The following is a 24,363-nucleotide window of genomic DNA, read 5'->3' as shown; positions in this document are numbered from 1 at the left end:
AATTATCAGTCAAAATCAGTCAGGAAAGCACAATGACAAATGTCGGTTTTTTTTAAATTAATTTTTAAAAGCTCTCCACATACTGGGTTATAAACATGTGGCCTTCCACACACTGGAAACATTTCCCCCAAGGTCATCGTTTCCTCAGGCTCCCTCTCCAGCAAAGACAAAAACAAATCAGTGGAGCAGATTCTCCAGTCATTCAATTTTCAAAGGATATAAAATGCAACCAGAGCTTGATTACGAAATCTGTTTAAATACATGTTCTTTTTCTCCTGCATTAAATAGTTATCCAAGACCATTTATTGAAAAGACCTTTTTCTTTTCTTTTTTGGTACCAGGGATTGAACCCAGGGGCGTACATCCCCCGTTCTTTTTATTTTTTTATTTTGAGACAGAGTCTCACTACATTGCACAGGGACAAATTGCTGAAGCTGGCCTTGAACTTGCGATCCTCCTGCTTCTGCCTTCAGAGCTGCTGGGATTACGTGCGTGTGCCCTGAGCCCTGGTAAAGACCGTCCTTTTTATATGAACGTGGACTCTTGTGTCACTGATGTCCACACGCGTGGGGTTTCTTCCTGGCTACTCACTCACGATCCAGGAAGCGAGCTGTGCAGGAGCTCACGTCACCGTCTCACTGAAAGAGACCTCACGATTCGTCTCCAATTCTACGAGGTCAAGTCTCACCTCATTTCACTCCAAATCAACTTGGTATTCCTGGCCCTTTCCTCTTCTACACAAACTTAAAAACCAGTCTGCTGGCTCCTTAAAAATCCTGTCAGGATTTTGACTAGAATTTCAATGACCTTGGAGATCAAATGGGGGAAGAAATGTCATCGCTATGTTCTTGAGTCCCTCTCCCCAAGTATTAAAACCTCTTTAAGTTGTCTTTCAATCAACTTTTATAATCGTCTCCATAAAAATATTATAGGGCGGGCTGGAGATACAGCTCAGTTGGTAGAGTGCTTGCCTCACAAGCACAAGGCCCTGGGTTCAATCCTCAGCACCGAAAAAGAATTTTTTTTATAGTGCTTTTGCTAAATTTATTACTATGACGCATGTAGTTTTTAATGAAACTGTGAATGGCATGTTTTTAAAAACAGTGGTTCTAATTTTTTGTCATTGGCACATGATGGCATTACTGGTCTTGAATATGCAGCTCCTGTAGCATCATGTTCTCTTGTTCACAGGATTACTATGCAGATGGGCAACCTGTCTCCAAGAAGTAACTGTTTAGGTTTTTCTACTCTAACCACGTGTCTTACTGCACCGAGTAGGACCCACATGTTGAACTGTGGTAGAAACAGCAGTCATACTGGTTCTAATTCTTGATTTCACAAAGGGTGGTTCTAACCACCGACTATGGGAGTTGTTGTACTTTTTTTTGTACATGTTCACTTAGTCACAGTAGGATAACCTGTGTTGTCGGACACCCACACACTCTGGAATCTGAGGTTTAACACTATAAGGGTTAACTTCTTGCTTATGAGAAGTCTAAAGAGAGTGAAGTATCCTTACTCCATCTTCAATCTATGTCATCTGTAATACACACCCTCCCAGGTCACTGGAGCAAGGTAAAAGAGGAACGGAGGAGGAGTATTGCCTCAACTACCTTTACCTACAAGTGACACATGTCACTCATTCACAATCTACTAGCCAGAACTACTCACTGGGCCCCAATCTAACAGCAAAGGAGACTAGGAAATATCAGGGATCTTGTGAGATTATTTGATGAACTCTATCTCTGCCAAAACACTGTCGGTTTCTTTTCTGCTTTTTTCTTTTGGTGCTGAGGATGGAACCCAGGGCCTTACACACACTAAGCATAGACTCTATCACTGAGCTACCCCAGTCCCACACTGTCACTTTAAGGACACTTCTTCCTGTTCCTCATTTGCTAAGATTTTAATAATGAATCAATGTGGAATTATATCAAATTTTTGCGGCTAACAGCATAATAAGGATTTTACCCATAATATATAATATGGTGGGCGATATTTACAGATTTTCTAATGTTAATGCCCTCCTGTACTCTCAAGGTAAACTCATGTTGATTATGATATAGCTGTCATATTGTATTATTTTTTAAAGTAAACTTGTACTTGAAATACACGTGCAGGTCATACATAGATGTTTGGTTGAATGAACTTTCCACAAAGTAAACATATCCAGATCCGGAAAGAGAACATCACCAGTACTTCCAAAAAAACCTTGAATCCTTCAAGTCAAGGAGTACGTTGACTGACAGCAACCACTATGCTCATCCCAACTCCATGGATTAGCTTAGCCTGCCATTGCTGTGCTGTGGTATTTGACCTACTAATCTTAAGAATCCTGCAAATTTGTTTATGGATATGATTACCCTGTTATTAATATTCTTTTATATTTCTCATCTGGTTTTGATATCAAGTGTACATTAGCCTCACAAATTGAGTTTTAAATTATCTGGAAAATTTTGTGTAAAACTGAAATGGTAAGAATACCTGCAAAACCAGCAGAAAAATACCCATTCACCTCACTTCCTGGTATTTCTTTGGATTCTCTCTTGCTGAGTCATGTTTGGGGAGAATTGTTTTTCTAAAAATCTGGTTTTCCTCCAAGATCTCAAATTCATATGTACCTTGTAAGTTTATATTTTTTCACGGAAATCTTTTCAGTGACACGTAATATTGAATGTCCATTCTGCTAAGTCGTTTGAGATACTGCTGATCAAAAGAGACTAAAAAACCCCTACCTCACAAAGTGTACAGCCTTGTTAGAGGGAGGAAGAAAATAAACTATAAGCATAATTTCTTTAAACAAGCAAAGCATAGAGTATATTAATAATAAATGCTGGGCTGGGGATACAGCTCAGTGGGTAGGGTGCTTGCCTCGTAAGCACAAGGCCCTGAGTTCGATCCCCAGCACTGCCAAAAAAAAAAAAAGAAGAAGAAGAATAAATGCTATGGAAGAATGAGAGCAAATGAGTCAGGAAAAGACTACTAACAGTAGGAGTGCTTCCCATTTTAAGTGGGAATTTAAACATTTTTCTCAAGTTGTCATTTCCTAGGGCTCACTTAAAAAAGAAAGAAATCAAAAGAACAGATTCTCCAGGTGTTATTTTTAAATAATTAAAAGACACATTTAAAAAGGATCTCACTTAGAAATGATCCAGGAACAAAGTGAATACACATTTGAAACTGTTATATCCTGCTGGGAAACTGGATATCTATCATTAGAAAATGCTTATTTCTTATAATTCTTTACTGCTTAACATCCGACTCATCCTTAGGTTTACCCCAATTTTTTTCTGTGTGGCATCTATGTTTTTTACTTTCAACCTTTCTATGTTCCAGGTATGCCTTACATAAACAGATACAAAGCTGAACTTTATTTTGTTTTTGCCCAACCTATAACTTTAACTGATTTACTATGATTAGTGACACATTTTGATTTGTTAAGCTATCCGATTTTGTGCTGTTTTTCTCTTTATAAAATTTGTACTTTTTCCCTCCCACAAACTTAAGTCTCCTCCACCCTGACCCCCACTGCCTCGCTCCATGTCACGCCCTCACTGACTCGAGAGATGAACAGGGTCCCCTCTAATCCAGGCTTCACTTTCCTCAGTTTCAATCAACTGTGGTCCCAGTTCAGAAAATGGAAAGTCCCAGAAATAATTTATAGTTTTTAGTTTTAAATTGCCCTTGTAGCATGCTCACTTGTACCAACCTGCTTCATTCCGCCAAAGACATGAATCATCCCTTTGTCTGGCTCGTCCACACATGACAGGCGACCCACCCTTTGTTAACTTGGTAGCTTGTTTATCAGATGATGGTCGAGGTATTGCAGTAGTTGTCTTTGAGCAACTCTTATTTTATTTAATAATGTCTCCCAAATCCAAAAATAATGATACCTAGGAGGTACCAGGACACACAACATGGAAGGAAGGAGCCTCTTTGGTACTAGGTGGCAATGTTGCAGAACATATGAGAAGACAGCTCAATATAAGGTTCAATATGATCTGTGGTTTTAGGCATCCACTGGGGGTCTTGGAATGTATGCCCTGTGGATGGGGCACAACTACACTGTGTTTCTATTCTTTTAATGGTTACTCTTGAACTTTTATCAAATATTTTTAATTCCGAGCCTAAAAGTAGGCAAGTATATTTACCTTCTTTCCAAGTAATACAGAATCTGAGGGTCCCTAACCATCCCGCTTCTGGCTTAACTGCTCCTGTTCAATATTTTAAATCTATCTGATTATTTTCACTCTCCTCTCCCATTGCTCTTTTACAAACTGTAATGAGCATTTTATACATCGGGGTTTGTTCATATGTACCATGTTTATTATTTCTTCAGTCTCCATTCTTTCTTTCTTTGCACCTCAGACATTAGTCCCTAGATCCCTGAAAAAGAAAATTTTTTCGGGTGGTGCTGGGGATTGAACCCAGGGCCCTGCAGTCTATTACTGAGCCACACCCTGGTATCTATTTTAATAAACTACATTTGTTAAAAGTTGGGGTCCAGCCAGGGACAGTGGTACACACCTGTAATCCCAGTGGCTTGGAGTCTGAGGCAGGAGAATCACAAGTTCCAGGCCAGCCTCGGCAATTTATGGAGGCCCTGATCAACTTAATGAGACCCTGTCTTAAAATAAAAAATAAAAAGAGCTGGGGGTATAACTCAGTGGTAAAGCGCTCCTGGGTTCAATCCCCATTATCAACAAACAAACAAACAAAAACCACACTGGGATCTTTTAACAAGGTTAGAAGTCAGGAGTGGGGCAGACCAGTAGGTGAGGTTTTGTTGTTGTTGTTATTGTTGTTTGTTTCCTAAACTCTGCAAATACCTCTATTTTAAACTTGCTCTTAAAAGACCCTTCTACAGGGTATGTAGTTTCCAGTGGGTAGTTACTTTTTCCACATTTAACACTATTACTTTACCATCTTTTGGCTTCCATCATTGAGACACCTAACACTCATTTCTGTTTTCTCTCTGATTGCTTTAATGGTCTCTGTCACTGGCATTCTGCAATTTTACTGTAAATAGTGTAGTTACAATTTAACTGTTTATCCTGCTCAGGATTCACTGGGCTTCCAAATCTGAGGATCCATATTATTTATCAACTCTAAAAATTCTTGGGTCTTTTTTTTTTTTTTTTTTTTTGGTACCAGGAATTGAACCCAGAGATGCTTAACCACTGAACTGCATACCAACCAGTTTTATTTTATTTTGAGACAGGGTCTCACTAAGTTGTGTAGGGCCTCGTGAAGTTGCTGAGGCTGGCTTCAAACCTGTGATCCTCCTGCCTCAGACTTCTAAGCTGTTAGGATTACAGGTGAGGACTACTTTGCCAGCTTAGTCCTAGCTTTTTGATAATTGCTTCCAAACCAGCAAAGAAAAATATACAGAAGTTGGGTGTAGGAATCTATTTCTCTAATTTCTCCTTTGGACCTTTTGGAATTATATTAGATCTCCATCTTTTGTATCTCTAAATATGTTTCATATTTTTCACGCTTCTTCTCTATAGTGCCTTCTAGGTAACTTCATTAGCTGTATCTTTCAACTTGGCAATTCTCTCTTTAGCTATGTCTACTCAACAGTTAAGCTCTTGTATCAAATTTTCCATTGGGTAGCTTTTACAGTGACTTGTTTCCTAATACCTACTGTGATTTTCAACTATGGTCTCACATTTCTTTTCATTTTCTGAAATTCTGAGACACGGTCTTACTCAAGGGGCCCATGCTGGCTCAAACTTGAGACCCTCCTACTTTAGCCTCCCGAGTAGTTGGAATTACAGGCATATATCACTGCACTTAACTTCTTCGAACTTTTTCTAAGGTAATTCTCTGAATTCTTGGATGGCTTGTATTTGATTCTGCTAGATGCCTAATGGTAGTACAGGTATGGGTCTACTTGTATAAATATTCTTGGCTTCAGGTTTTCTAAGCTACAAAATGGTGTAAATGTAGGTCCTTAACCCACATGATAGTTACCTAGTGGCCTTGAAATGAGTTGACTTGATTTAAAAAAAAAAAAAAAAAAAAAAAATCCCTAAACCCAGAGCAAAGGTGATAAGAACATGATTATTTTTCATCTGTAGAGTAGATTATTTTCTATTTGATTTTTTTTTTTCCATTGAGAGAATTTTTGCCCTATGTGATGATCTCTGATCTGGCTCTTCATCCCAATTCCAACAAGAGCTAAGGCTGTATATCAGTGCTTTGCAACATTTTCCATATCATGACCTATGTACAAGACGATATTCATCTGGCCTGCTAGGTAAACAGAGGGTGCTGCCTAGGGCAGAAGAAATGGAGGCTAGAGGTCTGATCTGCCAGGAATTAAAGGAATTGATACCTCAGCCACTGTCACCCATTCACAGCACGCTATAGCACAAGCCAGCTCTGTTCTGGGGCTCCCTGATTCAAATCAGATATTTAGGTATTCGGTTTACCTTTTTCTGAAATCTTCCAAATTTTAAACTTTCACTGAAAACTTTGAAGAATCTTTTAGGGACTGACATATGCTTGTTAGCTTTGTGTTTACTAAATAAAGACATTGAAAAAACTTTTAACCACCCATACCATTATTTCATAAAAAATATTATAACAGCAAAAACATATGGAGAACACTTCAGAGTAACAGACCCTTCAATTTAAGAAATGTGGCTCTAATTTGCTAAGGATTGGCATGGGTCTCCTGGCTAGCATTTTAGACTACTGGACCAGATAGGTCCAACGAAATGAATCTTGCCCTTTCCTTAAATAAAAGGGCACATTAAAGAGCTAGCTCCACTTTACCTTTCTCTAAAATAAATAAAAAATAAATATTTTAGTTGTAAATGGACACAATACCTTTAGTTTTTAAATTTATTTTTAGGCGGTGCTGAGGCTCGAACCCAGGGCCTCACACTTGCTATGCAAGTGCTCAACCACTGAGCCCCCACTTTACCTTTTCTCACAGGGGACGCCATCGATGTCCATGCTCTGGGAGCGGGAGAGGGACTGAGACTGCGTCTCGAGGCTGTTGGAAGGCGAGCTGCTGAGAGAGCTGACCCCTTCGCTGCTCTGGCTCCGATGGGCGACTCCTAGACACAGAGCGCACGAGAGGTGAGGTCCTGCAAAATGCTGCGACAGGGTCTGTCATGGTGATGGCAGAGCCACACGGTCTGCTGTTGCACCATCACCGTAGCAACTGACCAGTGTCCATCACACTGTATGAAATGCTGAGCACGATATTAAAATCATACGAACATTAGGAAGAAACTTGTTTATCCTATCGATAAGACTGTATGAAGTCAGTGACAGAGTGACGTCTGATCCCCTAAAACAAGCTCCTCACAACTTCTCTTTCCCCAACTCAAACTCTGGTCTCTGAAAACAAATTAGATTCAGTGGTAGTACAGAAAATTCCTTGCAATGCACCAAAATGGGTTACATCAACGAATAGAGAGAAGTGTAGTAAGACAAGTATAATAAAATGTTAATGGCAGAATCTAGATGATGTGTTTATCAAGGTTCGTTACAAAATTCTTCCACCCTTGCTGTTATGTTTACAATTTTCATAATAAAATGTTGAAAAAAATATACACAGACTCAACCAAGCAACACACTTCAGTAAAGATTCATCCATTAATAAACTTAATATTTTTTGCATGTAGTACTGGGATTGAATCCAGGGGTGTTCTACCACTGAGCTACATCCCCAGCCTTTTTATTTTTTGAGATAAAGTCTCCCTAATTCGCTGAGGCTGGCATTAAACGTGTGATCCTCCTGCCGCAGCCTCCTGATTAGCTGGAATTAAAGATGTGCACCACCATGTGAGCTTAACTAAATCTCTTGATGAAAATAAAGAACCTGGATGCTGTCTTTGCCCTCATGGAGCTTTCGGTACAGTGACCCTGTAGTCAGGAACATAGACTACATGTGAAAATAACACATTATTTCTCAAAGCAATTTCCTCATCAATGTCTTAAAAATTAGGTTTTTCAAACAATTTTTAGAAGTTACTTTATGACAATTATTTTACCAAGGGACAGGAAGACCGAACAGAGAGAAAGCTATGTATAGCTAAGCATTTGCAAACACTTTAAAATATATATGCTTGTGTTACTGAAAAGGAAAATGAGACAGGCATGTTTAAAAAAATAAAAAGAATCTTAAATTATCAGTTGTAGCCAAAACAACAAGCAAATGAATGAAATGTCATCTCTCCCAGCAATCTACAGAAGTAAACTTGCCCCCTTCAATGTCTCTCCTCTTTACAGAATATCTTAAAACATCTATTTATCTACTTCGGACTACAGTTTTTGACATACAAGAGTTTGTTAAAATTTCTACAGGATTTACAAAGAAAATGAGAATCTAATTTGTACTATTCCTAAAAAGATGCTAGTCACATAAAGATAGCATCTGATGTGATCAGAATTCTGAAGTAAGCTTGCAGATGAGGGTAAAACTTGAAATTCATTAAATCAACAATTACACCCCCAACATAAGTTCTCAGCAAATATATATTAAGGGAATAAAAAGAGCATTCAAACAGTCCTTAGGAGAATATTGTTTTATTTACCACAAAGAAAGATCAGACAATTTTAAAATTAAAGTTAATAATAAAGGTAAGTGATTTTCATTGGATATAATTAAGCAGGGTTTAAAATTTCTGCAATAGGCTGGAGCTATGGCTCAGAGGTAGAGCACAGCTTAGCATACACAAGGTCCTGCGTTATATCCAGGAACCAAATACTTTTTAAAAGTCTATCTATAAAATCAGTTGTAAAATTATGCAAATTACATCATTACAATGCATTATCTTAAAAACTGTATTTGTAGTAGTATACTATGATATTCTATATACACAATGACAGTATAGTGATATAGTACCACAGTATCCCATGCAGTACAATACACTAATTTGAATACACAGACAGACACCTTTTTCCAGTGCTGGGGATGGATCCCAGGGCCACGCACCCTCTGGGCAAGCACTCTGCCACTGAGCTATACCAGCCTTGTAATATTTTTACAAGGAGTAGCAGGTATCATCTGAATTCAGACTTTCCCTGAATTCAGCATCCAGGTCACATGAGGTGATGCTCCCTGTGGCTTATCACATATGACTTGCTTCCCAACCTCAACACCACAGGACTCCACCATTTCTTTTTTCCGTTTTGTGTGTGGTGCTGGAAAATGAACTCAGAGTCTCCCACACGCCAAAAAATCCTCTCATTTTTTAAAACTTAAAAAACTGATGGTTTCTGTCATTTCATTTAAAATGTAAATTAAAATATCATGACTAAAACATATCAAAGCAACAATACAAATTCTTCCTCTCTTCTGAAACTACACACACACTCTGTTGTCCACACCCTCTCCCAACCCTCACCTGAGAAGTCACATCTGGAACCCAAGCATCAAGGAACAAAGTTTTCCTCTTTTCCCCTTCATCTTCAAAGAGTCACTTATTAAAGAATTAAAAACACATGCCTATCCTCCTCTGAACTCTTTTAGATGAGGAGGAAAATCCCCCACATCAATTTAAAAACTTATCTTCTTAAAAGTAAGGGTGTGCGTGACCAGGACCAGAAAGAGCCGTGTCTGCGTGATAGATCGTGAACTTAATCTTTCCAGGGTTCCCAAACTTCCATGGTGGCCCGAGTTTGCTGATGGTAAATTACGCATTCTGCATGGGAGGGCCAGAACTTTAAAGAAACTAAGGATTTTACTTCCGTAAGACCCTCCTCATGAATTGTACCTCCTAAACGGCATTCCTGTCCAGGTACAAACCAGACCAAATGCCTGTTTTCTGTTTTTAACCTCTAAGTCTCTCTTTCCCTCCTCCTTCGTCTCCCACCTCCACACCCACATGCACACATGCACACACACACACACGCCCAACTGCATAGCCTTCCTAAATTTTAAATATAAAAAAAGAAGCACAAAGTTGTCAAAAAGGGACCTTAAAAACCTTAGTAAGTTTAAGAGGTGTAAGGGTGGTTACCTTCAAAGATTCTGGTCCAACCCTCTTCTTTCACAGATAAGAATACTGACATCCGGGAAATTGAAAAGTCCCTTTTCCTAGGACCTCTGACGAGTTGGAAACAGAAAAGGTTAAAACTAAGGTCTCTAGATTCCTGGCATAATGCCGCTACTGCCTCTGTTGCACGCTGCTGCAGGCTTTCAATTAGCTACTTCAAACAAAAGCCTCTACACCAAAAAAAATACACAAATAAACCAAAGATACACTTTACAAATTCTAAGATTATGAAAACTTTAAGAAAATTTAGTGTTATAAGAGGAACTGTTCCTTTCATCATAAGAATTCTAAGATAGCTTCTTCAACAAATGGTGCTGGGAAAACTGGAAATCCATATGCAACAGAATGAAACTAAACCCCTATCTCTCACCCTGCACAAAACTCAACTCGCAATGGATCAAGGACCCTGAAATCAGACCAGAGACCCTGCATCTTATAGAAGAAAAAGTAGGTCCAAATCTTCACCTTGTTGGCTTAGGATCAGACTTCCTTAACAGGACTCCCATAGCACAAGAAATAAAAGCAAGAATCAATAACTGGGACAGATTCAAACTAAATAGCTTTCTCTCAGCAAAGGAAACTATCAGCATTACGAAGAGAGAGCCTATAGAGTGGGAGAATATCTTTGCCAATCATACTTCAGATAGAGCACTAATTTCCAGAATATATAAAGAACTCAAAAAACTCTACACCAAGAATACAAATAACCCAATCAACAAATGGGCTAAGGACATGAACAGACACTTCACAGAAGAAGATGTACAAGCAATCAACAGATTTATGAAAAAATGTTCACCATCTTTAGTAATAAGAGAAATGCAAATCAAAACTACCCTAAGATTCCATCTCACCCCAATTAGAATGGCGATTATCAAGAACATAAGCAATGATACGTGTTGGAGAGGATGTGGGGAAAAAGGTACACTCATACATTGCTGGTGGGGCTGCAAATTAGTGCAGCCACTCTGGAAAGCAGTGTGGAGATTCCTTAGAAAACTTGGAATGGATCTACCATTTGACCCAGCTATCCCACTCCTCGGCCTATACCCAAAGGACTTAAAAATCAGCATACTACAGAGATACAGCCACATCAATGTTCTTAGCAGCTCAATTCACAATAGCCAGACTATGGAACCAACCTAGATGCCCTTCAATTGATGAATGGATAAAGAAACTGTGGTATATATATACAATGGAATATTACTCAGCTATAAAGAATAATAAAATTATGGCATTTGCAGGCAAATAGATGAATCTGGAGAATATCATGTTAAGTGAGATAAGCCAATCTCAAAAATCCAAAAGAGGAATGATCTCACTGATAAGCGGATGATGTCACTTAATGGGGGGTAGGAGGGGGACAAGAATGGAGGAAGGAGGGACTGTATAGAGGGAAAAGAGAGGTGGGAGGGGTGGGGGGGAGAAAAAAATAACGGAATGAATCAAACATCATTACTCTATGTAAATATATGAATATGCAAATGGTATGCTGTTACTCCATGTACAAACAGAAACAACATGTATCCCATTTGTTTACAATAAAAATAAATTTAAAAAAAAAGAATTCTAAAGCTTATTTAAATAGATCTTGACAACGAACCAAGCTAAAGAGTTAAAACACAAAATATACTGACTTTATTTGGTCAGTATCAACTCTTACTCTGCAACGATATTTATAATGAACATATTGTATGCCATAGAGCAGATTGACATATTTTTTCCACACCAAATTTCCTGGTGAAAACATTTTGTTCTTCTGAATAAACACGAATAAAATAAAATTTCAAACCTGTAAAGAAGACAATGATATCGAAAATACTGGGACAAGAAAACAACAACTCAAACTAGAAAAGTGCTATAACAAAACAGACTGTCCCTTCCTCAATGCCCAAAGGAAGAATCAGGCAAAGAATTATACATCTGGAGTCCAAAAATCAGAACTGTTCCCTGGGGAAATGGATAATTCTAAAGTCAAGCCAGGTGAGCCTGGAGTATGAGGAAGATGATGCTATTTTTTTGGAGATGTTTATGTACTTTCGTGGAGATACATTGTGAAAAGATCAAGATATCAGGGTAGTCATTTCTTTAATATCCATTTAAAATCTTTTCATTTCATGTTATTGGGACTGTTAACTTGTCACCAAGCACGACTCTATTTAAAACGCTTTATGGCCTATATGTGTTAATTCTGTTTAAAATATGTGTTAATTCTGTTTAAAAAAAAATAAAGCTTCATAAAGCTGTTTTTATTCAACATATAAACCAACTGTAACACACAGACCTTTAGCAATAGCAGGCCAAGAATTTCAGGATAGACTATAAAATCATGTAATCCGAAAGCAGTGTTTTATTAAGAAAGAGTGCTTGAGTTGCTTGTAAAGCTAAACTAATTAAAAGATATATAAATGTTCTTGAAAAGAAAAAAATAACTAAAGCGGGGGCTGGGGCTGGGGCTGGGGCTCAGTGGTAGAGCGCCTGCCTGGCATGTGTGAGGCCCTGGATATGATTCTCAGCACCACACATAAATAAATGAATAAAATAAAGGTCTATCAACATCTTAAAAGAAAAAAAAAAAAAAAAAGAAAAAAAAAACTAAAGGGTGGGAGATGGCAAATGGATAGAGGGTCTAAACTGCAAGAGCTACCAGAGCCAAAGCCAGAACATTTTTTATAAATAAATAATATAGCTCAAAGCATAAAGTAAATGTACATGCATTCATATTGATATAAGCAAGAGATTAAATAAATATACAAGGGAGAAGGGACAAATCTTCCTTACAGAAGAATTTCAAATACTACAGATACCCCCACTCTAGATAGTGAAGCTGAATCCAGTCCTTGAATACGGCTGTTCTCAGGAACAACACCCAAGAAGTGTCTGTGTTAAGAGAAAAATCGTCATTTCATGATGAACACACCTGGCAAACACGACCTGAGCAATACAGTGCCGGTACCACCACCAGATGTCAGTGGCTCTCACACCCTGCCCTGACATCATCAGGGGTACTTTCTCTGGGAGAGTCTTCTCCAAAACCATGAGACTGGCCTACGGGGAAAATACTAGACCAAGTGACACTCTACGAAGTACTGGCCAGTACTCTTCAAAACTGCCATGACATAAAAACAAAGGATTAAGAAGCTGACACAGACCTACGCAGACTCATGGTTAGTAATCGTACACCAAGCCTCATTCCTTTTTCTTTCCTTCTTTCTTTTTTGGTTGTAGATGGACACGATACCTTTATTTTACTTATTCATTTTATGTAGTGCTGAGGATCGAATCCAGTACCTCACGTGTGTGAGGCAAACGCTCTACCACTGAGCTACGATCCCAACCCAAGGCTTATTTCTTACTGCTGACAAAAGTACCACATATTAACATTAGGGAAACGGGGGGTACGCACGTGGAAATTCTCTGCATTACCTTCACAACTCTCATGGCAGAAACATAAACATTTATTTTACAAAAACATGAGACCTGGAGCCTTAATTCTATGATGTCAAGTGTCATGACCTTGATTGAGCAAGTCAGGTTACTTGAGTTTTCCCTGAGCACTGGTGAGCATTCCTCACAGTGCTGCTGTGAAGGTCCAGTGGAATGTGAACGCGTTTATAAACTCTGCAGACCCAACTGCAGGCATTAGAGAACAAGGGGAGAACTGAGGTCAAACTCCCCAGGGTCAAAGCAGATGAGCCACTACTGGAGGAATATGATAGATATTGCTGCCATTTGCAATGTCTACTTGAGCAAAGTTTCTTGTCAATGTTGATGATTGTGAATTTGAAGGAAACAAAAGCAATCAGGAATTTTGCAGCCAATTCAAGAATAAAAATCTAATAACACATAAAGTTATTAAAAAAAAAAAAAAAATGAGCCCCTGCCACTTCAATACTTTTCAGTATAGCTGAGCACCAGTCAAGACAGTAAATGCATCTCATCACTGTCTAGAGACTTCCTCCACCAACCCATGGGCTCAGATGAACAAAGTAAAATTCCTGTTGATCCACTGATACTACAGTAATTTGTTTAAAACATTCACAATTAACAAGCAAGTGTAAAGTACAGGTTCCTTAACTCTGGGAGACAAAAAAGGATATGTGCATCTAACTGGATTGAGTTATCTGGTAACAACCGCCACACTCTGAGTCTCTGAACCCAGAGTCACCCACCTCAAAAATCAAGAGTGCATTTCACATTGGGTACTTAATAACTTCTTATTGAATGCAACGAACTTTTGGGGACACATTTTAAATTTATGTTTACAGGAGCAAGCGGGTAATATTAGTGAACTCTGTGACTTCAGTCATTCCCATCTCAGTGTCTTACTTTCTCTATCTGTACAACAATGATAGGACTGAAGTATAAAAATCTCCAGTCTCTTCTGGTTCTATTAAAGTTTAAAGTTAGGCATTACGGTTATTTTTTCAAACCATGCTGTGTTGACAATAACAAATCTAAATAATGTATTATGCATCCTTTTAAACATATATATTTACAAAAGAAACAAAAGATACTGAATCGAAGAACAGTTCCTAATTGATGCTTTCTGACACTTTGCAAAGACTTTCTTGGGTCAATGATGACCTACTCTTTCATGTACCACGTTCAGAGAAGAAAGTCAATCATCTGAACTAAGAAGAGGCGAAAATTTAATTTTGGAGTTTTCTTAGGATCACAAAATACCATGTCAGTGGGAGAGGCTGAGCTAAAGCAAAGGGGACAGAGAAGAAACAGAGAAGGGCGACAAGACTCTACTTTCTACTTGAGAGGATGAATCCTACTGGACGTGACAGATACCTGCTTGTAGGAGGCTGCCGGGTGCTCAACAGTAAGGTTTTGCAAGTACCAACATTTAATCCCAGGCATTAAAGATGACAAACCATTGTGCATTCAAAGACTCGGAAACCTGTTTTCTTAAACTCACTTCCCTTAGACACCAACTGGGAGACTGGGGAGAGATAGGCAGAAAAGCTCCCAGTCTACTCCAAATCAACCCAGCCAGGACCATGAGCTCAAGAGATCAAGAGAAATGTAAGGAAGCTGGGTGCGGTGGCACTAGCCTGTAATCCCAGCAGCTCGGGAAGCTGAGGCAGGAGGATGGCAGGTTCAAAGCCAGCCTTAGAAAAAACAAGGCACTAAGCAACTCAGTGAGACTCTGTCTCTAAATAAAAAACAAAATAGGGCTGGGGATGTGGCTCAGTGGTCAAGTGCCCCTGAGTTCAATCCCTGGTACTCCCCACCCCCACCCCCCAAAAATAAAAAAAGAGAGAGAGAGAAATGTAAGACAGTTTTTTCCCCCAGAATTTTCAATCTAGGTAGGAAAACTAAGAATGGCTATATTGTGGCACAGTATCTGCTGGTCACAGAGCTACAGGGTAAGTGGGGTGACCAGGATGGGAGGAGGATGTGCTCTGAAAAGCAGGACAGCAGTCACATCCAGTGGGAGGAGCCCAGTTGCGGAGGACCTTCCGAAGACCCTGGATTGGATTCCCACAGGAAAGCAACAAGCAGGGCTGGGAGCAGGAGAAGGACATGCCTTCCCTCTCCTAAGCCATTTGCTCCCTAAGGAAGAGGGATGAGATTCTATGGAAACCGCTCATTCACCAGGTCATCCCTGTGCCTGCAATGCCCTGGGAAGGACAAACAAGGAACGAAAGCGGCGCTGTGGCACAGTCTGTGTCCCCCGCACAGGCAGGATGCCTGTGGGCTCCTGGAGTCAGACGCTGGCAGCCGGTGAGCAGGGGGGAGGGTGCAGGACTAGGGTCCAGGGAGAGCCGGGGGATCACCACCCCCACACACAACAGGAAGCCAGCCCCCAACACCACACGCCTCTCCCAGGGAGGACATCAGCACCTGATCCAGAACCACAGAGTATTTAGTATGACCCAGCTCACAACTAGTACAACAGGCCCTTAGCAGCCCAAAGGCCACTTCAGAGAGAAGGAACCAGGCTGCACAGGACGTTTGGAGAACTAAAATGTACGAGATCAAAGGTGGATGATAGGGGCTGGGAACACAGCTCAGTTGGCAGAGTGTTTGCCTAGCATGCACAAGGCCCTGGGTTCAATCCCCAGCACCAAAAAAAAAAAAAGTGTATGATAAAAGGAGAGGCAGATGGGAGCAGAAGAGCCTCTTCAGCTAAAGGAAAGGATGGGCAGGAATGGACAAAATGTATGTGACAGAACCAAGAGTAGCAGCCTCCTGAGCCCAGTGGCCTTTCAGGGGCCACTGTAGCCCTCTGGCCTTGGGGCCTTTCTGGAGCAGTTTTGTCTTGTTTGTTTTGGTCCTAGGGATGGAACCGGGGGTCTCAGGGGCTAAGCACCTGCTCTACTGGTGAGCTGCACAACCAGCCCCAGGTACCTTCCGAACCACACTGCAGGCCAAGCTGAAGGTGGGGGCACTCCAATGCCGTCCCGGTAGGTTCAGAGTCAAAGACGACTTACTTTAAAAATGGCTTTGATTTAGCTAAAATTCCTGCACATACTACACACACTACTGAACAGTAACAATGTCCATTAGACTCGAAATTGAAAAAGCAATTGAAGACGCCTGTCCCCTGCAACAGCAGGCACCACCAGCCCATTTTTGCCACAGGATTTCTGCATCTCCTTTCCTTCAGTCTGAAAGGATCACCCCACAGGCTACAAATTAGTGCAGCCACTCTGAAAAACAGTGTGGACATTCCTTAGAAAACTTGGAATGGACCCACCATTTGACCCAGCTATCCCACTCCTCGGCCTATACCCAAAGGACTTAAAATCAGCATACAGCCACATCAATGTTCATAGCTGCTCAATTCACAATAGCCAGAGTGTGGAACCAACATAGATGTCCTTCAATTGGTGAATGGATAAAGAAACTGTGGTATATATATATATATATATATATATATATATATATATATATACACAATGGAATATTATTCAGCTATAAAGAATAATAAAATGATGGCATTTGCAGGCAAATGGATGAAATTGGGAGAATATCATGCTAAGTGAGATATGCCAATCTCAAAAAACCAAAGGACAAATGATCTCGCTGATAAGCGGATGATGACACATAATGGGGGGTGGGAGGGGGGCAAGAATGGAAGAAGGAGGAACTGTATAGAGGGAAAAGAGGGGTGAGAGGGGTGGGGGGAGGAAAAAAATAACAGAATGAATCAAACACCATTACCCTATGTAAATGTATGGTTATGCAAATGGTATGCTTTTACTCCATGTACAAACAGAAACAACATGTATTCCATTTGTTTACAATAAAAATAAATTTAAAAAAAAAAATCACCCCACAGATCCTGTCTGGTTTGCCCCCTCCCTTCTTAGGGTTCTCCCTGCAGAACTCATGACAACACACGGCTTGGGATCTCCCCATGATCAGAACCATCTGATGGACTTTAAAGGGTTTTAATTGTTCATTTTCTCTCACTAAACAACAAGCAACATGGCCTAGAACAAATCCTAACACACAGAATGATACAAATAAATATTAAATCAAGGCGATGTGAATTTATGATTTCAGTAAACCACTGGTAACAACCAAAATAAACTAAAATGTAAAAGATCAAACTTTATCAAGCAAATTTAGAGAAATAAGAACAACTGTAAGGGGATATGGAAAGATGTTCAAAAGTAACCATCTTGTTTCATTAAAAAGGCATCTTGGGGTGGAGTTGTGGCACAGTGGGGGAGCACTTGCCTAGCATGTGCGAGGCCCTGGGTTTAAGTCTCAGCACCGCATATAAATAAATAAAATAAAGGTCCATCGACAACTAAAAAAAGGCATCCTTTTAAAACACATACGATGCAATATTAATTTTTAGTCCCCACTCTGTGCAATCAGTCACTGCAGCTTACTCCCTATTAAGTTAAAACCCTGCACCCTCTGAACAGCTCTTCCTCTCGTCCTGCCCCTCCCCTCTCCTCTGGTGATCACATTCATTCTACTCTCTACTTCCGTGAGTTCAAGTTTTCTACATTCCACAGACAACTGAAATCACGCGTGTACCTTTCTGGCTGGCTAATTTCACCTCACATCACGTCTTCCAGGTCCATGTGTGCTGTCGCAGGTGACAGACTTCCCTTCTTAAGGCTGACAGTATTCCACCGCACGTGCACACGCTGCCTTCTTTGTTCACTCCTGCGACCAGACACTTCGATGTCCCTACTCGCCTCAGCTACTGAGAGCGCGCTGCAGCCAGCACGGGGGCAGCTCTCTTCAGTGTGTGCACTTCAGTTCCTCCGGAGAGCAACCCAGCAGGGGGACTGCGGAATCTTATGGCAATTCAATTTTTAGTTTTCTGAGGAACCTCTGTAAAAATTACTATTGTCCATAAAGACTATTAATTTATATTCTGACCAAGGAAGATTTTCCATGAGACAAGTACCTACGTGGAATAGATCTAGAAGGAAAAAAAAAATCCACAGCACACACAGCCATGAGCCTGAGAGGTTCAGCAACTGCGCTGTCAGACAGCCAGCATCCGCACCTGGACACATCACAGGTTAGTCCCCTTGCGCTGCCAGTGAAACCCTCGAGGCCACTCACTGAAACATGCATCTCTGCACCCCTGGTTTCTAACACAGTGCCCAGCAAACATAAGACACCCGACACATATTCAAATGTATGAATGACCAATTGCGCAAACATAATGTTAAGAGAATTTTTACTTAAACTATGATTACATGTATTAAAGACTAGCAATCAGAAGAAATGAATTCTGATCCATACGCCTGCTGCTATGAATTATTTTATTTTATTTATTTATTTATTTACTTATTTGTACTGGGGATTGAACCCAGGGGCACTTTATCACCAAGCCACATCCCCAGCCCTTTTTTAAAATTTTGAGACAGTCTTGCTAAGTTGCCTAGCCCAGCCTCAAACTTGCTTCTGCCTGCCTCAGTCTCCCAAGTATCTGTGATCACAGGTCTGTGCCACCATGCCCAATTCATTTGGCTTTTTACTAGTCCCAAACAGGCCCTGCTATTCATTTCCCGTTTAAAAGCTGAAAACCTTAATTGGGGTCCACAGATGGAAAACAGGACTTGAAGCTGAAATAACAGCACTTAGTAGATAGATCAGCTGCCGGTCTTTATGATTTGGAACATTAATAAAGCAACATTAATAATTATATCATCATATTTAAAAATAATTTGAAAACTTTCTATATACTAGTTTGTTTTATAATCCTGTGTATGTTCGTAAATGTATTTTAAAATATTTTGTGAGATGTCAATTAAAGGTTTTGCCAACTTTGCCAATGCAACTATGCAATGACAACAGCTGAGTTCTAGACACAACCAGAGGACAGTTTCCATGAGACCTAAGAATCCTGACAAGACGAAACCAGTTGATAAAGTGCTCATTGTGGGAATCCTGGGCAAGCACGACTACCTCTTAAAAGCAAAACAGCCAGACAGGGCAAGACCTGAGCTGGACATACTCAAAATGTCTGACAGGTAAACATAAAAGGGAGCTGAGGGAAGGTAGTATTATTCCAAAACGAGACTTTAAAATAAAATCACCCAGGGCTGAAGTTGCAGCTCAGTGGCAGAGTGCTTGCATAGCATGTGTTAGGCACTGGGTTTGATCCTCGCCACCACATAAAAATAAATAAATAAAACAAAGGCATGGTATTCATCTATAACTAAAAACAAATTTTTTTAAATAAATAAAATCATCCAGGAGGGCTAAGAAGTCCTGAATGTGAAGCATTCACAAAACAACCTAAAGGTGGGGAAGAAATTAAGAAAATCCCTCTCAGGAATTTAATAACCAGATTTGATTTGATTTGATTTATTTTATCATCTGTGCTGGGGATTGAATGCAGGGACTCACACCTGCTAAGCATGTGCTCCACACCTGAACTATACGCCAAGCCCAACGGATAGTCAACAGAAGTTGAGAGAACACTTCTGTCCCACTGGACTGTAAGCTCTTCAAGGAAGGACCCTGCGTCTTACTGTCTCTACACTCCCAGGAACTAGCGCTGGGCTCAACTCGCTGTAAGCCCTATCGCTTAAATGTCAAAGTAGAGTAACCAAGAATGGCTTTTTAAAGTAGAAATCATCTATAGGGAAAATCTGACCCATATATGTAAAGTTTTAAGAGATGCAAAAGCAAAGTCATGTAACTGAAAGTTGTCAGAATCAAAACAGAGCCACTTCTGTCAAACCCAAAACAAAATGAAGCCAGGAGGTAGAAGGAGGAGCTTCCCGACACTCACACCTCTAGGAAAAACTATCATGGTTACTTTGCACAAAAGCCACTGCAGCCATACACAAAAAAATACTTCCATGAGAACATCTGGCCAGTAACTGCCTACTCAACCTTGATGCCACCCTTATTATTGATTCTTGCCATAACAACTGTTTCCAAACAAGTTATATAGCCTTCCTCATTTAATGTTTAAAAACCCCATCTTCCTTTGCACCACTAGATAGGACTGTCCAAGTATGCACATTCTGGGTAATAATCCCCTTCTTACACCTGAATAAACTCACTGTTTCTTTACAAAGCCTTTCTCTCTTGTTATTTTAAGTTGAAATAACAATTCAGCAAAAAAATTAAGAAATGTCTGAGAATGAAGAATTAAGATAGAGAACACCAATGCTCTATTGTTAAGGGGAGGGGTGGGGAGCACCAGGGATTCCATAGGGGATCACAGGCAACGTTTATGTTATCCTGTATGTCTGAAATACTTTGCACTGTTTTTTTAATTTTAGAAAAAACAATGAATAAGCATAATGTTAGTAAATGTTTCTTGAATAAAACTCAGTTCTTAATTAGTGCAGCCACTCTGGAAAGCAGTGTGGAGATTCCTTAGAAAACTTGGAATGGACCTACCATTTGACCCAGCTATCCCACTCCTCGGCCTATACCCAAAGGACTTAAAATCAGCACACTACAGAGAAACAGCCACATCAATGTTCATAGCAGCTCAATTACCAATAGCCAGACTGTGGAACCAACCTAGATGCCCTTCAATTGATGAATGGATAAAGAAACTGTGGTATATATATATACAATGGAATATTACTCAGCTATAAAGAATAATAAAATTATGGCATTTGCAGGCAAATAGATGAAACTGGAGAATATCATGTTAAGTGAGATAAGCCAATCTCAAAAATCCAAAAGAGGGATGATCTAACCGATAAGCAGATGATGACACTTAATGGGGGGTGGGAGTGGGACAAGAATGGAGGAAGGAGGGACTGTATAGAGGGAAAAGAGAGGTGGGAGGGGTGGGGGGGAAGGAAAAAATAATGGAATGAATCAAACATCATTACTCTATGTAAATTTATGAATATGCAAATGGTATGCTGTTACTCCATGTACAAACAGAAACAACATGTATCCCATTTGTTTACAATAAAAATAAATTAAAAAAAAAAAACAAAAAAAAAAAAAAAAAAAAAAACTCAGTTCTTGCCAGGCACAAGAGGCAAGAGGGAGGCTGAGGCAAAAGGATCCCAAGTTCAAGGTCAGCCTGGGCAACTCAGTGAGACTGTCTCAAAGTAAATATTTTTAAAAAGAACTGGAGATGTAGTTCTGCAGTAGGTACTTGCCTAGCATACATGAGACTATGGGTTTCAGCCCCAGCACCACAAAAAGAAAAGTAAATAAATAATACTATTTGGAAGTTGGGTCTTTGCGGATATAAGCAAGTCAACGAGATCACACTGGATGAGGGTGATCCTTAATCCACAGAATGGCATCTTTATAAGAAAAGGGAATTTTGAACAGATTCACACAGAGGGAAGACAGCAATGTGAAGGTGATACAAGATATCAAGAGTTTTCTGGCCATAAGTTAAGGCATACCAGCAGTCACCAGAAGCCAGAAGAGCCAAGGATTCTTTCTTAGAGCCTTTGAAAGATAATGGCCCTGCCAGCACCTTGACTTCAGACTTCTGGCCTCCAGAACTGTGAGAAAATGAATTTCTGCTGTATTAAAACATCAGGATTAAGCCAGTTGTGGTGGTGCGTGTCTGCAATCCCAACAGCTCAGGAGGGTGAGGATTCCAAGTTTGAGGTGATTCTCAGAAACTTAGGCCCTAAGTAACCTAGCGACACCCTGTCTCAAAATAAAAAAATGTAAAGGGCTGGGGAAATGGCTCAATGTTTAAGCACCTCTTAGTTTTACCCCCAGTACCAAACAATGAAAACAAGATATCGGGTTTGTGGCACCTGCAGGGCAGCCCTGGGAAATGACACAGAAGCCAAGAGCACGCCAAGATGCTGGGTCTGCACAGAGGAGAACCACCTTGTGTGACCTCCTACAACTGCCCAATCCTTGTTACTTCCAACTGAAACGACCCTAAATAAGGCTTTCAGATAAGGGACTCCTTATCATGTTTCTGCTAGAAAGCACTTCTAAAATAAGCAAAAAGAAAAAACAATCACTTATCTACAATAGTACCACCCTAATGGCACCTGATCTCTTCATTCGAGGCAAGGGCTCTGCCACTGAGACACACTCGCAATCCTGAGCCAGATCTCTTCTGATCGCCCAAGCTAAAAGTGGGAGGGAAGAAGCACTTCTTGACCCTATACAGCACAAGCCTCTCCTTCACATTCAGTGGATAATAAATCTAATCATGGGCCCTCTAACTTCTAACAACAGAAAATAAGCATAAGCAATCATCTTCCTCATGGTACATAACCTTGCAATTTTTAATGGACAGCTATCAGATTTTCTTAAAATTTCTTTAAGCTATACATGACCATGCTGTTTTGCTATTTTCTGTTATGAGTCATTTCTTAATTCAACCCAACGCATTATGACTTAATAAATTGCGTGCCAGGCACTGGTGACACAGCAGTGAACAGAATGGGAACAAGTACCTGCCCCATGGAGCTTACTGTCCAATGGGTGACACAGATGAAACAGAACACACAATCACACACCAGCAATGTCCACTGGCAGTGAGAGCTGAAGAGGATCCGTGTCAGAGGTGGCAAGTGCAGACAGTGGCCAAGGACCAAGGACATCTCACTGAGGAAGTGACACTTGAGTAACACCTGAAGTGCTGCGTTTCTAGAGCATGTGCATTCTAAGCAAAGAAACAGTGAATGCAAAGGCCCCAGATGGGTCCTGCCTGGAATGTTCCAGGACTGAAGAAAGTCGGCATGCCTGAGCAGAGGAAATGGGGGAGCAATGGGAAAGGGGTCACACCTCAGGGCTGGTCACACACAGCCCTGGTGCATGGTGGGGGCTCTCACTTTTTTTTTTTTTAATTAAAATATTTTTTATTTTTACAGACATATTTTGATTCATTGTACACAAATGGGGTGCAGCTTTTCATTTCTATTGTTGTACACAATGTATATTCACACCATTCATGTAATCATACATATACAGAGAGTAATACTGTCTGCTGGGGGCTCTGACTTTTGTCTGAGGGAGGGAGCCAACGGAGGGTTCTGAAGACAGATGACAAACTGCCCTGTGTTGGGTTTTGTTTTTTTTTTACTTGTTTATTTAATAAATCATGAAAATTTGTTTATCCAACCTGCCAAAGCGTAGCTAATAATAGCCACCTGTTTGTAATTATGAATGATGGTGATAACGCGAGAAACATAATCAGGACTTCACAGCACTAAGATGTACTGCCGAGAGCTAACCGCTGAGAGGATGGCCAAGTGTTTGCTAGTTTGTGACAACATAATAAACCTGCTGTAAGAAACAGCACTGCTGTTACGCAACACTGCACTGTGCAACGGTGGCCCCGGTGGCTCTGCACTGAGAGTGCAGCCAGCAGGCCAGCATGGGCCTGGAGAGAGCACACAGGAGGCCGCGCCAACAGCAGGCCAGAGATGCTGGTGCCTCAGACCTTGGAGGCGCAGGGGGCGAGAGCAGAGGCTGAGAATCTGGTCTAGCTCTAGTGTGCGGACAGGCTGAGAGTAGGGGGTAAAGAAGCTGTACCCCACAGGCCAAGTCCACTCACTGCCTGCCTCTGTGAGTTTTTTATTTTAACACAGTCACACTTGTGTATGTACTTCCTGGCTATGGCTGCTTTTGTGCTAAGGGGACACAGATGAATAGCTCTTACCTTGTAGGCTGCAAAACAAAAAATATTGACTATCTGGCCCTATACAGAAAGCATGCCAATCTCTAATCTAGCATATAAGATAAAATCAGAAGTGATGATGTTTCTGGCTTGAGCAACTGGAAAAAAATGAGTTATCCTTTGATAGGGGACCCTGGAAGAAGATCCGAGGAACTATTGGAACTTCATTTTGGAGGTGTCAACTAGGAGGTGCTTATCAAGACGTAGAAGAAGTCAAACAGGCCATTGGATGATAAATGTTAGATGCAAGAATCACGTCTGAGCTGG

General features: G+C 40.5%; 1 protein-coding gene across 3 annotated transcripts in view; it reads right to left on the bottom strand.

Annotated features, from left to right (window-relative positions):
• Positions 1-24,363, bottom strand: part of UBE4B (ubiquitination factor E4B) — a 121,518-nt gene that overhangs the window by 64,564 nt on the left and 32,591 nt on the right. For all 3 annotated transcript variants that reach the window (XM_079142873.1, XM_079142874.1, XM_079142875.1), the window contains one exon: positions 6,935-7,070. In XM_079142873.1, coding sequence (XP_078998999.1) covers positions 6,935-7,070 — 136 coding nt within the window. The remainder of the gene's footprint in view (positions 1-6,934; positions 7,071-24,363) is intronic.

This window comes from Sciurus vulgaris (assembly GCF_902686455.1).
Source record: "Sciurus vulgaris genome assembly, chromosome: 1".
Lineage (NCBI taxonomy): Eukaryota > Metazoa > Chordata > Mammalia > Rodentia > Sciuridae > Sciurus > Sciurus vulgaris.
The sequence above is the reverse complement of the archived record's forward strand: the minus strand, read 5'-3'. Positions and strand labels throughout refer to the sequence as shown.